Source organism: Polyergus mexicanus, unplaced genomic scaffold (genome assembly GCF_030449975.1).
Source record: "Polyergus mexicanus isolate NDT 795.1 unplaced genomic scaffold, iyPolMexi1.0 SCAF_11, whole genome shotgun sequence".
In the NCBI taxonomy this organism is placed as follows: Eukaryota; Metazoa; Arthropoda; class Insecta; order Hymenoptera; family Formicidae; genus Polyergus; species Polyergus mexicanus.
In genome coordinates, this window is record NW_027223331.1 from 3,305,661 (window position 1) to 3,318,688 (window position 13,028).

The following is a 13,028-nucleotide window of genomic DNA, read 5'->3' on the forward strand; positions in this document are numbered from 1 at the left end:
TAACAGCAAAATTGCTAGCTAATATTTCCATCACAAGCAGATTACGGAGATGCAAAGGTTTGCGATGCATAACGGTATTATATGTACTTCAAATTCTCGCATCCATATACGGAAATATGTCTTTGAAAGTCTCCAATTTGCATTTCTGAGTGTAGTAAAAAATTCTTTTTGCGCAAAAACTATAATACAAATTTCTAATAGCGTACATTTACACAAATCACGTATATCAGAATAGATAAAAGAAATAAAGAGAGTGACATATAAGATTGAATTAAATAATTGCTCTAAATTGTAAATGATAAATAATTAAAAAAAAATAGTTTGCGCATGCATTAGCTGTGATATTCTCATTTCGCGATTTGCTTGAGATGAGATACTAGAGGAAAGCGATACAGAGAGAAACGTTTGCGATGCCTTCCAACTTTGTCGCGTTTTGGCTTTTCTTCTTTCGTCTTGGCGTCCGTTCCCGTTCTGTCCTCGTTTCTCTCGTTTGCTTCCGACCGCGTTCCCGGCGCCACCAGTAAAAAACTAGCCGAATAAATATGTCCCGTATTCTTCGCACGGCCATTGTGGTCGAGGCGTCGCGGTAAAATACGGGGCTTTTATTATCCTATGAGTTTCAGGCGCAGCGATGCGGCCGGAATAAACTCACGACACACGATAAACTTCGCGTAAGACCTACGGTCGCGGAATAAAATAGTTGGGATCTTCTCGCGCTTCTCGCGTATGTCTGCGTTTTCTATTTTCGGTTGAGCATCGAAAAAAAAAGGCAGTGCCGTATAAAAATATATCTGAAGTTTCTAAGACGTTAGACGCGAAATCAAAAAATTCGACAGGTACATTAAAAATTAGTATCGGATGTCATAGATAAAATTTGATGAGACACGAGATGGAGAGGTAAAATCACGATACAAATGGAATAAACAATAGAGCACAAGTCTCGAAGGATTTAAAATTGCAAGTGAACCAAGAACAGCAGGACAGCCGACACCGTGGCGGGCAAGCATTTTGCTAGGTCACGCCGAGAAAGGACGAGAAAATAGGTGCAAGTGAGATGGCCAGAGAAGGAGAGAGCAAAGGGAAACGAGAAAGAGAATCGCTCGACAAAAAGAACGAGGCTGGAGGAGAGTCGGCCGGGGAGCTCTCGTTAATAACCGGACTCGACTTGATTATGGTCGCCACCGGCGGGCACATCGGCCGCTTTAGACTCGGCGGTCGCATCGAACGAGGTAGCCGCTAATGGGCCGGATATGGATGAAAAATTATCTCGGCTTAATGTGCGCGCCCGCGCGGGCACACGGCCGTTTTTCGTTATTACGTGAGCTTTAAGGCTCCGCCGGGAACCAACGCGATATCCTCGCCCTTTGCTATCGGGACTCTCTTTTTCTCCCGTTCTCCCTCTCTCTCTCTCTCTCTCTCTCTCTCTCTCTCTCTCTCTCTCTCTCTCTCTATTTGTCTGTTTCTCTGGCTATCCGAATTCGTTTCATAATTAAGCCCTTGATTATCGGACTAATCGCGCCGGGCGTTTCCAGCGGAACGGTCGGCACAGTTGATTTCCGACGCCTAAACCGGAATAATTTAATTTATAGCGAGCACTCTTCCCCACGCCGGTATCGTTCCGCGCCTTAATGTTTATAACGCCGTTGATTTCGTGCAGCCGATAACGTAAACGGAATGATTGATTAACCGCCCCGAATCAGCGATCGTGCGGATGCTCCTTACGCGAAGAAAGCGTGGCAGTCACGCGATATTTCGACATTATCGCTGTTCGTAAACTTGTATTGCATTATCTTAGACAGACGTCGTTTTAATTTAATTTCTATGTAAATTGGTATATATACGGAGTCTTGTAATATAGTACAAACCTAAATTATTCTGTATAAAATTGAAGCTAATTGTAAAACGAGAAAAGTAATATAATAAAAGGATATGGATTATATTTAAATTTTCCTTCATATTTGACATAGCACTTTCTACAAATTTATATAATTTATATATGGACTAAGAAATATTAACTGCATATATATAACGCACGCACATATTTTGAGATAACTTTACAACAATTTTTTTTTATTTAGGGTGTTCACTAAGTATCTCGTATTTTCTTTCATTTATTGTTTCATCGAGCAATTGATGAGTAAGTACATACTAATATATGAATAATAAATTAATAAAAACAGATAGATCTGTTACAAAAAATTGAATTAAGAAGAATGAAATGCTCTTTTTCTGAAATAATTGGGGTTTGATCATACTTGAGAAAGATTGTGACTTAAAAAATAACGTTTTGATAAAACAGAAGAAAAATCAAAATCACGTCAGCTGAATTTTTTACGAAAAATAAAAGCTATAACAAACTGATGAAGATACGCGATTATCAAACTCAAAGAATGTTTCGAACCAGGATTCACGATCTCGCGGGAACCACGTGCAAAATTACATCCGATATGTAACGACGGCTAATCCTTTATAGCTAGTTGTACCAGAAACTTTGTGAGAATACGTCTATTGTGAGAATCATAAAACTTTTGCAGCAGGAAATAATTCAGCGATACGTAACATTTGCAAGTGCTATATGTGTCGGATATGCGTTTTTACGGCGTAATTTTACAATAAAAATTTTGCCGTACTCTGTTTGAGAAATATAAACGTGATTATTTGCGCACCGTTTCCGATAACCGTAAACGAATCGCTCCGGCGCGAATGCGCGGAAGTGATCGACGGAAGCATAGCCGGGTTTTCCAAACACCGGTCGTGTAAATAACGTCGGCTTGTTTTCCATTCATCGAGCGCCTCTCGAGTGCAGCGTGTATCGTCTTCTAACAACAGTAGGTTCGTTAGCAATTATGCGCGCTATCGAAGTGCAAAATGGATATAAAATCAAAATAAAATGGAAAATGGAAAAAATGATCAATATATATATATAAAGAGAGAGAGAGAGAGAGAGAGAGAGAGAGAGAAATAAAAAAAATCATCAATAATTTTGAAAAAGAAATAAAATAAATTAATTATATTTTAATTGAATTACATTTGAATTTACATTCATTTTTCTAAACTTTCTCTGAATATTGAAAATGTAGAAATAGCAAAATTATTTTTTGGGATATTGATCGATATAACAATGTATTTTCGTGGTGCATATGTATGGTGCAAGATTACTCCCGTTAATGCAATCGAATTTCATCTTCGATATCTCGACGCGAGCCTCCACTCGGCCTGAAGCACAGCGCAGCACGATCGAGTTCTGGCCACGATGTTCGAGAGATTACGGAATACTCAATTAGGGGCTTCAGTGTCATAGAATTCGAGAGCCTCGGATTAAGAGCTCTTATCGTGCGAGTAACTTTGGATTATGTAGCGCCGCGCGCCGATTCCGCGCTCCGCGCATTTCGACCGCGGTATCTGCCAGATATGGCTCGCGAACGGCTTCGAAGGATATCACGAAACGTTGGACGACATCGACGAGGAAACCGTCTCCGTCCCGAAAGCTATACATGTGTTAATCGTTTCGTAATTTGATTATATATTTGACGCTTATTTAAAACCGTAACGATTATTTTGCACGATAGGTTTATTCCTTATTTATATATTTCTCTATTAATGAATATTAATATTGTGTAAAAAGTAAGAGAAAAAAACAATTTCTTTTTATTGCTTGGAAATTAAAATTTTTCTACTTTTATGTAAAAAACAAAAACTTGTTAAAAAATAAAACTTTTTAAAATAACAATATTATAAATATGTGAGAATAATAGTAAAAGAGATTTTTCTTATTATAATATTAAAGTTCGTTATTTCACAGTGCTTTTGTACAAAATGATGCTTTGTAAAATTCATTTTTACATTTGGCGTGCAACGATTTTTGAATCACTTGGGCGAGTAATAAATGAGCTTTCGCAGTAATGTCCGATATTGAAGAAAATTGCGTAATATTGTTCAAGGGACGTATAACGTTGGTGAAAAATTAAAGCATCGGCGTTCGTAAAAATTTCACTGAGACAGATGTCGACGAAAGAGAGAGTAAGCGCCGTGCAAATCCTGACGCAGTCTTATTGATCCGGAAAGAGAAGCGAAATAACGAACGAACGATATGGCGGTATACAATTTGTTGCGATTACTTCGTACTCGTGGCTATTTGTTTCCCATAGCGCGGCGGTAAGGAGTCGATGGCAGCGTAGAAACAATTTTGCGCGGCACGGGAGTGACAGTTGAAATATCGCGAGGAATGTCATCTATCGTATATCACTTCAGATATGAGTAATATTCACAGCAAGCTCGAGCCCTTACGAGCGACATTCGTCGTCCTTCGGAAACGTGTCATCCGACAAGAATTTTTCCTTTTTTTTAGACGATTAATGACAGTTCGTTGGCGTAATTAAGGATATTAAATCAAGCTCGAATCGTATCGGTCTTTAAAGGATCAAGGTATATATTCTTCAAATCCTCTGAACATCTTGATTCGACAAGAAATTTTTGATTTAGCATCTTATCTTAAGATAAGACGACCGTTTTAAGTTGTCGTAAACATTAGTTCAAGTTAAATGAGATTTAATTGGTTTTCGTTTTAATAGATATTGTGTCTCTAGGAATAGACAGAAAGTCGATTAAACTTTAGTTAATTAATGTCTATATGAGAATAACTCTTAGTTAGATCATATAATGGTTTTCTTTCTTTCAAGAAGTAAATGAGATCGCAAATCGCACTATGTACGAACGAATTGATGTACTTCGACTCGCATTTATTCGATACAAGCCGATAAGCCTCAGTATCAACAACTTTGAGTATCACGTCAACCGGGTTTCCATCACAAACGCACATATACAAATCAAAGCTTTCCCGCTATCGCCAAGTGACGGCGAATTATCGTCCACGGGTATCGGCCCTCGAAACTTTCGCGACACCGTGTTCTAATCCGGCGAATCTCGTCACGCGACCTCGCCAAGTGTGTCACCGGCCGCCTTCCGACCTAGTCTTAAAACAACTCCTGTCAGGAAAAGCTCTGGATCGAGACTTTCCGGAAGCTCTCAAGCTTCAATCTGATAATCAAGACTATTGAAAACGCTATAAATTCTACGAGCGCAAAAAGAAATCTCACGGTGATGTCTCGCGCTTTTATCGTCGCCAAGAGGGTCTGCGACATCAAAGTTCAGTGCAGCTCAACGATATTATATCAACTTGAAACCCTATTTTACAATAGCATAGCAAAAACGTCACATTCCACATTCGTTTCCGCTCGCGTTTCAGAATCTCAATACCGGAGGAAAAGAACCGCAATTTTATTCACTCACCGATCATCGTAGACGAAACCCGCTTGCAGGGTATTGCAGTAGAGTGCCGTCGCGACGAGGGCGCAAGCTACGGCGAGGATATCCATGTCACATCGTGACGAGGACGCTGGCGGCAACAGCGACGTCGACGGCGGCGGCCTCTTAACTTGTTGCACGTCCGCGGGCCTTCCTCCTGCACCACCGCCGCCACCACCAGCAGCACCAGCACCACTACCACTTCCTCCCCTTCCTCCTCCTCCTCCTCCTCCTCCTCTCCCCCTACGTCTTCGTCTGACACCGCCGGTTCTTCGCGCGGCGGCCGAGACGTCCGCCGGACGATCGAACGATCGCCGATCTGACGTCGCCTGCCCGGATGACGGGTTCCGCGCGGGATGAATGTCGGTGACGCGTCCCCGGATACGATCCAGCAACGAAGCTTTTCCCGGCGCCGAATCCGGGTTCTCGATCTATGCCGGCGCGACAGCGGAAATCGACACCTCACTTCGTGATCTTACATCGGTTATTCGTGAGAGATGTCGCGGATCCAGAGAACGTCATAGAGTCAGAGACAACTTGACAGCCTATTGGATATGAGAATGACTTTCTTCAGAAGAGGGAAGATGATTATGCAGCACGTCCGCAAAGAGCAATTGGCATTCTGACTTTACGAGAATCGATTACCGATTCACAAGCCTCAGGAAATCGCTCGCTGTAGCTGACTCTCTCTCTCTTTTCGTCGACGGCGACGTCGCTGCTCGCGCCAGATGCGTTTCGATTCACTATTCACTTGACGCACGATTGGGATTCCGATACTTTGCTGCGCGAATCAAGAAGAATCGCGTCGGAAGGAAGACTTGGACGGGGAGAGAACTTTCACCGGGAGGCGAGGCGGCGTCGCCGATTCGACGCTGCGTTCGTCGCCTCTTCCTTATCGGTCAAGGGACAGGGAAATCTTCGCGTCCCCGCGAGTGTCCTGCGACGATCCAACGATCCGTGGAGCGCGAGGAGAGCTCGCCGTTCTTCGCCTATCCGCGAGATCGGCGCGCTTGATCGGAGCACAATTAGATTCGGACGAGGACGACGGTTACATTCGCGACGGATACCGTTGTTGATGAGAGTCGCACTAACGACGACGACGTCGACGACGATGACGACGAGATGTTCCCAGCGCGATCGGCACGCGGCGCGACGCATGTTCCGGATGCGGAACGCCAACTGTCGCGCGCCCCCCGAGGACGAGAGCTTTATACGCGGGAGACGGGCATCGATCGGACAGGCGCTTGCGCTCGCCCGCTCTCCTGGTCCTCCTTCTCCACCTCCTCCTCCGCCTCATCCTCCTCGCGTTCTCTCCTTTCCCCTAACCCTCCTCCTCATTCTCCTCTTTCTCGTCCTCCCTTTCTCTACGCATCTACGACCGCTCGCAACGACCACGACCGCGACCGCGACCAACGGGTCGGATTAACCGCAACCCCGGGGACAATGCTGACCGATGGACGTCCTTTTAGAGAAAATGATGCGGCACCGTAAGGGCCGCACCGCGTGCAACGGCGCGGGATGCGCGCGGTATGTAGTGGCGCGGAGAACGGACCGAAGGGATCCGGCGAAAATTCGGACTTTGGACCACGTTTGCGCCAGGCAGACGGACCGTGAGGGAATTGTGTACGTCCGGTTCTTCGTTTTCCGTGAGATCGTCGACGGGAGTAAACGCGGAGTTTGTGTGGTCGAGGAAACGTTTAGCTTGGGAATGTAACCGGCTGCATCCGACGGCGATTGTCATCACCTACCCACGTGGCGATTAAACCGTCCACGATGCCGCGGCGAACAATTGCAGGGACGGTTGCAATGTCATCGTAAGATCATGTGAAATGTTGATTCTGCGACAACTATTTCGAGAGGGATTAGTAATGTCGAATAGAATCGCGTGTGAGAATACGAAGTAATCGCAGAGACGCGCTTATTTTGAACAGAGAGATGGTATCTTTTTTTAAAGGGATATTAAAAGAAATTTATCATTTTTAAAAGGTCGATTTTATGTTTTATCGTTAATTTTAATAATAGGACAGGCGAAATTCAAATCAAATTGACGAGCACTTGAAAAAAATGTCCCTGCTTTAAGAAAATTTTCCATATTTGAATCATACATTACTTTTAAACAAGGAACCTAGATTCCGCAGTATCGTACAACAGGTAAGCTTCGTAATACCATCGCTCGTAAACTTCCACCTCTCTCGTAGTCCTCCCACACTAATGCGAAATTTATTCTCGCTGTAACGCTTATAAACATGCAACGGCGCAAATACGACTCGTATGGTATTTCACGCGGGTCCTAACACCAGGTTGCGTTGAAGGTATCGTCACTCTCGGTAGTTTAATCCGTCGACACGCTGGCGCATAACGGCGATTCGTCACTAAGTACCTACATGTAATTAATCGTCGGAACCGACGCCGTGAAACGCGCGTGCATTTATCACGTATATTATAGCACGCGGATTCCCTTCTCTCATTCTCTCTCTCTCTCTCTCTCTCTCTCTCTCTCTCTCTCTCTCTCTCTCTCTCTCTCTTTCTCTTACTATTGTGCTAACGCTGGACTTAGACGTTCCTCGGAACCGCTATTGTATCGCGAACAAGAGGCCGCCACCCGTAAACGCTTCAATTATTCCGAGCGCGTAACAAAAGTAATTCGCGCTCCGATGAGCCGCGATTAAAGATCCCGCCGCGGTTACTCCTAATGTGGTAATTAAGCATTTAAACGCTTAACTCAGTTCTACGCAAACTACAATACCAATTAATGCCGTGTACGAACGAGGAGGAACGGCCGACAGCCAGGCTGAGTTGAGAGAGCGAGAATATGATAACATATGAACATGCGATATCGGTATCTCTCTAATTAACCTTATGGTACGCGTATCTCTCTCTCTCTCTCTCTCTCTCTCTCTCTTTCTCTCTCTCTCTCTCTTCCGGTGCTTCTCGTCATGTCTCATAATTATGGCTGGTTTCGCGCATTTTCTCTCATTTTATTGCAAAATTGTTAAAATCACTGAAAGTATTTTCACACATTCAGATCTATAATATTTTCAATACAAAATTAGAGAAATTAATTTCTCCCTGGATAGGTAATAAAATTTAAGGATTGCAGCCTTTTTTTGGTCGGACTGAATAAAGCTCAGCGTCCGCTGCGACGGTAATCCATCTACAATAACAACGTCATAGAAATACAAATTAACCGCGCTCGTAACACTCCGCGATTACCCGCCCCGGTACTTAACTCCCCTAAAGCCAGCCATATGGGTCCGACGGTTGACGAGGGGCCATTCAGGATGCGGGGGGGGGGGGGGGGGAATAGCCCCGCGGCTCACGAAACGAGGTTGACAGTAAACAATACCGCTTACGAAAAGGGGAGCGAAGATTGCGTCGAAGGGATAGAAATAGGAATAGGAAACCCGTCTGCATCCCCGCAGTTGTGTAGGATACATCGGTCACCTCTATCCCTCCTTTCTCAGCGTAACACGCGCGATATCCGATTATTTCGCTGTCAGAATTGCGAAAAAATATAAATCGTCTATATCAATGTCAGAATTATTTTTTATTTCAAAATCAATATTAACTCTTATTTGTTTGCTTCAATAATCATTATTTTCATATTTATCAATATATATATATTACACTTTTTATTTTTACATTTCATGGTTTCAATCGCGTAATCGATGTCGATGTTACAAACAAAAATAATTCTCTAGTGTATTAAATCAGACATTTATACGCTAAAATAATCAAACGTTACAAAGCATCGAGCGGCAGATATCATAACGCTCTCAGCTACCATGCAGGAGAAGCCTGGTACCCTATTATTTGTCCCGCTGGCAGATTAAGATAATGGGTTAACGCGAAGCCGTCAGGCCGCATCGTGCCGCGCCGGTCATCGGACCGGGAGAGGCGGACTAGAAAAGGCGAGGGACCGGAGGGTACCAAATACGATGACCGACGACCACGCGATCCCGCCGGACGCGAGCTACGGGAGGCTCACGGGAGCCGGCGCGCAGCCCGATGTGAGAATTATTATCGTGCGAACCTATCGTCGAGCATGCGCCGGCAATCAGCTTCTTCCGTGACGCGATGACGCCTGTATGCACTTATATTTGTACAATACGTAGCGAGAAATGGCAAACATATCGCTGTAGGAAGGCCTTCGCGCAAAAAACAATCGATAAATTTTTATAAATAAAAAACTTTTTTTTTATATGTATATATTTATGTACGAAATTGATAAATCTCAAAATTTGATACGATTTCTCTATCAATTTTTTAATTAACGTTCTTTAAAAAAAAAAAAAAAAAAAAAAAAAAAAATTTTTTGAAAATATATATATATCCTATCGCATATATATCCGTTCGCAGTTATGTAGCTCTCGCGATCATCTTTGTGACGTGTGCTCCCTATTATCTTTTCAAATTCGTTGCGTACAACATGCAAGAGAGATCAGCGCTTCCGCTTTGTCGGTTTATCGCGTCATAACAACGCAGGTTGAGCGCGCAATATTCTGCGATTCGATACGATTTGCATCCTGATGAAATTTCTTTGGTTATTAATTATACTTCAAAAGCATTATCGTTGATAAAGACTATTTGAATACGAATACGTAGTAAACTCGGGATATCTTCACTTATACAGATTTGCCCGTGAATCAGTATAGAATTTTGATCCATTGACTATTTCACACTATTAATTATGTTGCATTACCTTATTCAACGTTATTAGCATAAATAATATTAGCTTAATTAACTTGATAATGTTAATTTAATATCAAATAGCGCGGTCTACAAGCAATTCGTCAACGTATCACGATTATTTAACGACAATAAATTTATCGCGCGAAGCAAAGAATCAGTACACAAGAAACAAGTTTATGATAAAAATTATAAATACACGATTTAATTTGTCAGATTTGATTAAATTTTGAAACGAGTAACAGTTATAACAAGAAATGATATAAATATCACAGAAATGTAATTATAACTATAATTTACAAGAGAAATCGTAAACCAAAAAATATTTTTGATCTTAAATAAGAAGATATATATATATATATATATCTGACTCACATACCTAATGGTATTTAAAATTAAATGAAACGATAAACGCGTGCGATGTCTGTCGCTTGAATTTTTTTGCTCGTGGGAATTAGCACTCAGGCCACGCAGTCAGAAAGTCGTTAATTCGTGGACACAGCGTACCGTGCTCCGCGCATGGCGCAAGTCCGCGCTATTGTCTCCGAAAATACGTGATGGAATGAATTTGCAGAGAACTTAAATTTGAACGCGGCGGCCGACACCGCGCGAGATGTTACGCGAGATAAGACGTATTACAATCAAATTATATTGTAACGAAGGCGTAATGGCAATACTCCTTGCACGCGCGCGATCTTTCGTATGCAGAGCGTCCTAGTTTTTTTCCATCCATATGACAAAATCATTGAATCGGAATGTTTTTTTATTTTTTTATTACAGATTGCAAAAAGTGATATCCAGTAAAACTTTCTCACTTAAGGAGAGATCGATTAATGAAAAAACTCTACTTGGATAACGAAAGAGCGCGGAAACCTGACAAACCTAGCAATTTTATAAAGTTTGATAAACGAAAATGAATCGCGCTGCAATTGATAAGCTAATACCGTGACACGTGATTCTGCCGGTACAAAATTTTCATTTTCAACACAAACGTCGAAGCAACCCAAAACGCCAATCAAATCCGCGCGTTTGACGTTTTGTTGAAGCTATTATATCCCTGTAACAATACCCCGGGGGCTATCCCCTTCGAGCCAAATACATTTTAATTATCGAATTGGCCCGGCAAACGGAAAAGATTGGCTCGTAACTGGCGCGGAGGGCCCGCTGATTGTCAGGCTACATCCGACGTATTTTTGCCGTGAAAACGGCCGTGGCGAGAACGCTTCGTGGCTCGTTCATTCAAACTGCCGCGTTGTCCGAGACCGGAGATCTATCTGACATCGCCTAGCGCCAAAAAAAATCTTCCCCGTTATCACACGCAACCGCGATGCCATTCTTTTTATAAATGCGAGTTATAATCAAAACGTCCAATAATTCAACGTGTTTCTTGAGCACGTATACATCGATATTAAAGTACGTGTAATTTTTAAAAGATGGTAAGAAAAAATTTTAATTTAATATAGCAAATATTTATGTACCTTTTCAATATGGAACGCGCTGCATGGAGGATTGACCTTCGCCGCTCTTTCAATGCCTTCTATTTTCTGCTTTAATTTAAATAACGATTATGCAAAAGAAACGAATATATCCGTCGATCGCAATTTTCCGATTTTCGCAGCTTTGAAAACGTTGCAGCTATCTCCGGAAACATTGTGCCGTTGCACTCAGACGCGAACAACGGAGGCGATGTTTCATGACACGCGACACTCGCGGGTTAACAATCGGTATCGGGAGCAGATTCTACGCGTTCGCCTGTCCACGGGTTTTTGTTATTGACGATGTGGCGAGCGTTTCGCAAGAATGATTTGTGGCGATTGTAGCCCGCTGTTTTCGAGGGCCGTTCGCAGAGGGAATCGATAAACAAACACGATTTAGCGACACGCTGGTTTCGAGAATGCGTGTCGCGAAACAAGCAACCGTGTGGAATTCTCAAACGACGATGATTTTCAAATGGAACATATCCGGAGGTTTCCTAAATTGCGCCGACGGGCAGAATTCGTAGGAAGAATAAACGGTAAGGGATATTAAATTCTCTTTACCATTCTATTGTATCGTTTCACATGGTCGATTATCGTTACCGGTCATGTAGAAAAATTATTAAATTTATTATTTTTCTTTAGTCTTAAAAAAATAAAATTTTAATATAGATATTAAAGCAAAAAATCTATCAAGAGTAAAATTTCATTTTTTTTTTTTTTTTTTTTTTATTTAAAAGCTAATTATTATTGTTATATAAAATATCACATTTGCATATGTCAAAGATAAACGTGATAAGATTTGTATAGAAGAAGTATATGTAGAATATTATAAATTTGTAAGGATTAAGATATTTTTTATTATTATAAATAATGATAAAAATTATCACTTTCAGATTATTTATACAAGAATTTTGAATAAGTATTATTAAAAAAAGAATTTTGGAATGTGTATTATTTTTCTTAATAATCAGCTTTTTAAATGAGTAACGTGCGCAATGAGGCATTAAAGCGTTAAGAGCCACATCAACGTACATAAAGATACCGGCAACTCTCGTTTCCGTAGCGATAATCCATCGCAATTTTCTACACACTCATCGGCCAGGGTCATCGTCCGCGACGTTCTCCGAACGAACACCTTCCATCGTTCTTCTGACGTTCGATCGTGACTCGACGACGGCGACGTCGACATCGACATCGCGGGTAGAAGGTCGAACGAACGAACAAACGAACGAACGAACGAACGTACGTACGAACGAGCACTCGTAGTCGATGCAAATCGCCGTAAACGAGGCGACTCCGAAGCACTTTCACCTCACGTTTCCAATTTGCGTTCGCACGTTCCGTGCTCGCACGCTTACCTTAACAGATGGACGCGTGGCACGGACGACGATATGTCGATCGTATATTTTGCAACGCTGGTAGTGGGACGCAGGTGTATCTTTCGATACGATGACGTAAAAGACCCGTTGTTAGGATGTAAACAGAGAAGAGAAGATAGGGGAATACAAAATTATTCATAATATATATACATAATTTTTTTTATTAAAATTATATATA

General features: G+C 42.1%; 2 protein-coding genes across 3 annotated transcripts in view; both read right to left on the reverse strand.

Annotated features, from left to right (window-relative positions):
• The window catches only part of Tmtc2 (Transmembrane O-mannosyltransferase targeting cadherins 2), a 202,017-nt gene extending 196,513 nt beyond the window's left edge, over positions 1-5,504 (reverse strand). For both annotated transcript variants that reach the window (XM_070303804.1, XM_070303805.1), the window contains exon 1: positions 5,290-5,504. In XM_070303804.1, the coding sequence (XP_070159905.1) occupies positions 5,290-5,375 (86 nt within the window). In that variant the 5' untranslated portion in view covers positions 5,376-5,504. The remainder of the gene's footprint in view (positions 1-5,289) is intronic.
• LOC138937483 (protein dpy-30 homolog) overlaps positions 1-13,028 on the reverse strand; it is a 95,791-nt gene that overhangs the window by 17,816 nt on the left and 64,947 nt on the right. The gene's annotated exons all lie outside the window — the stretch shown is intronic.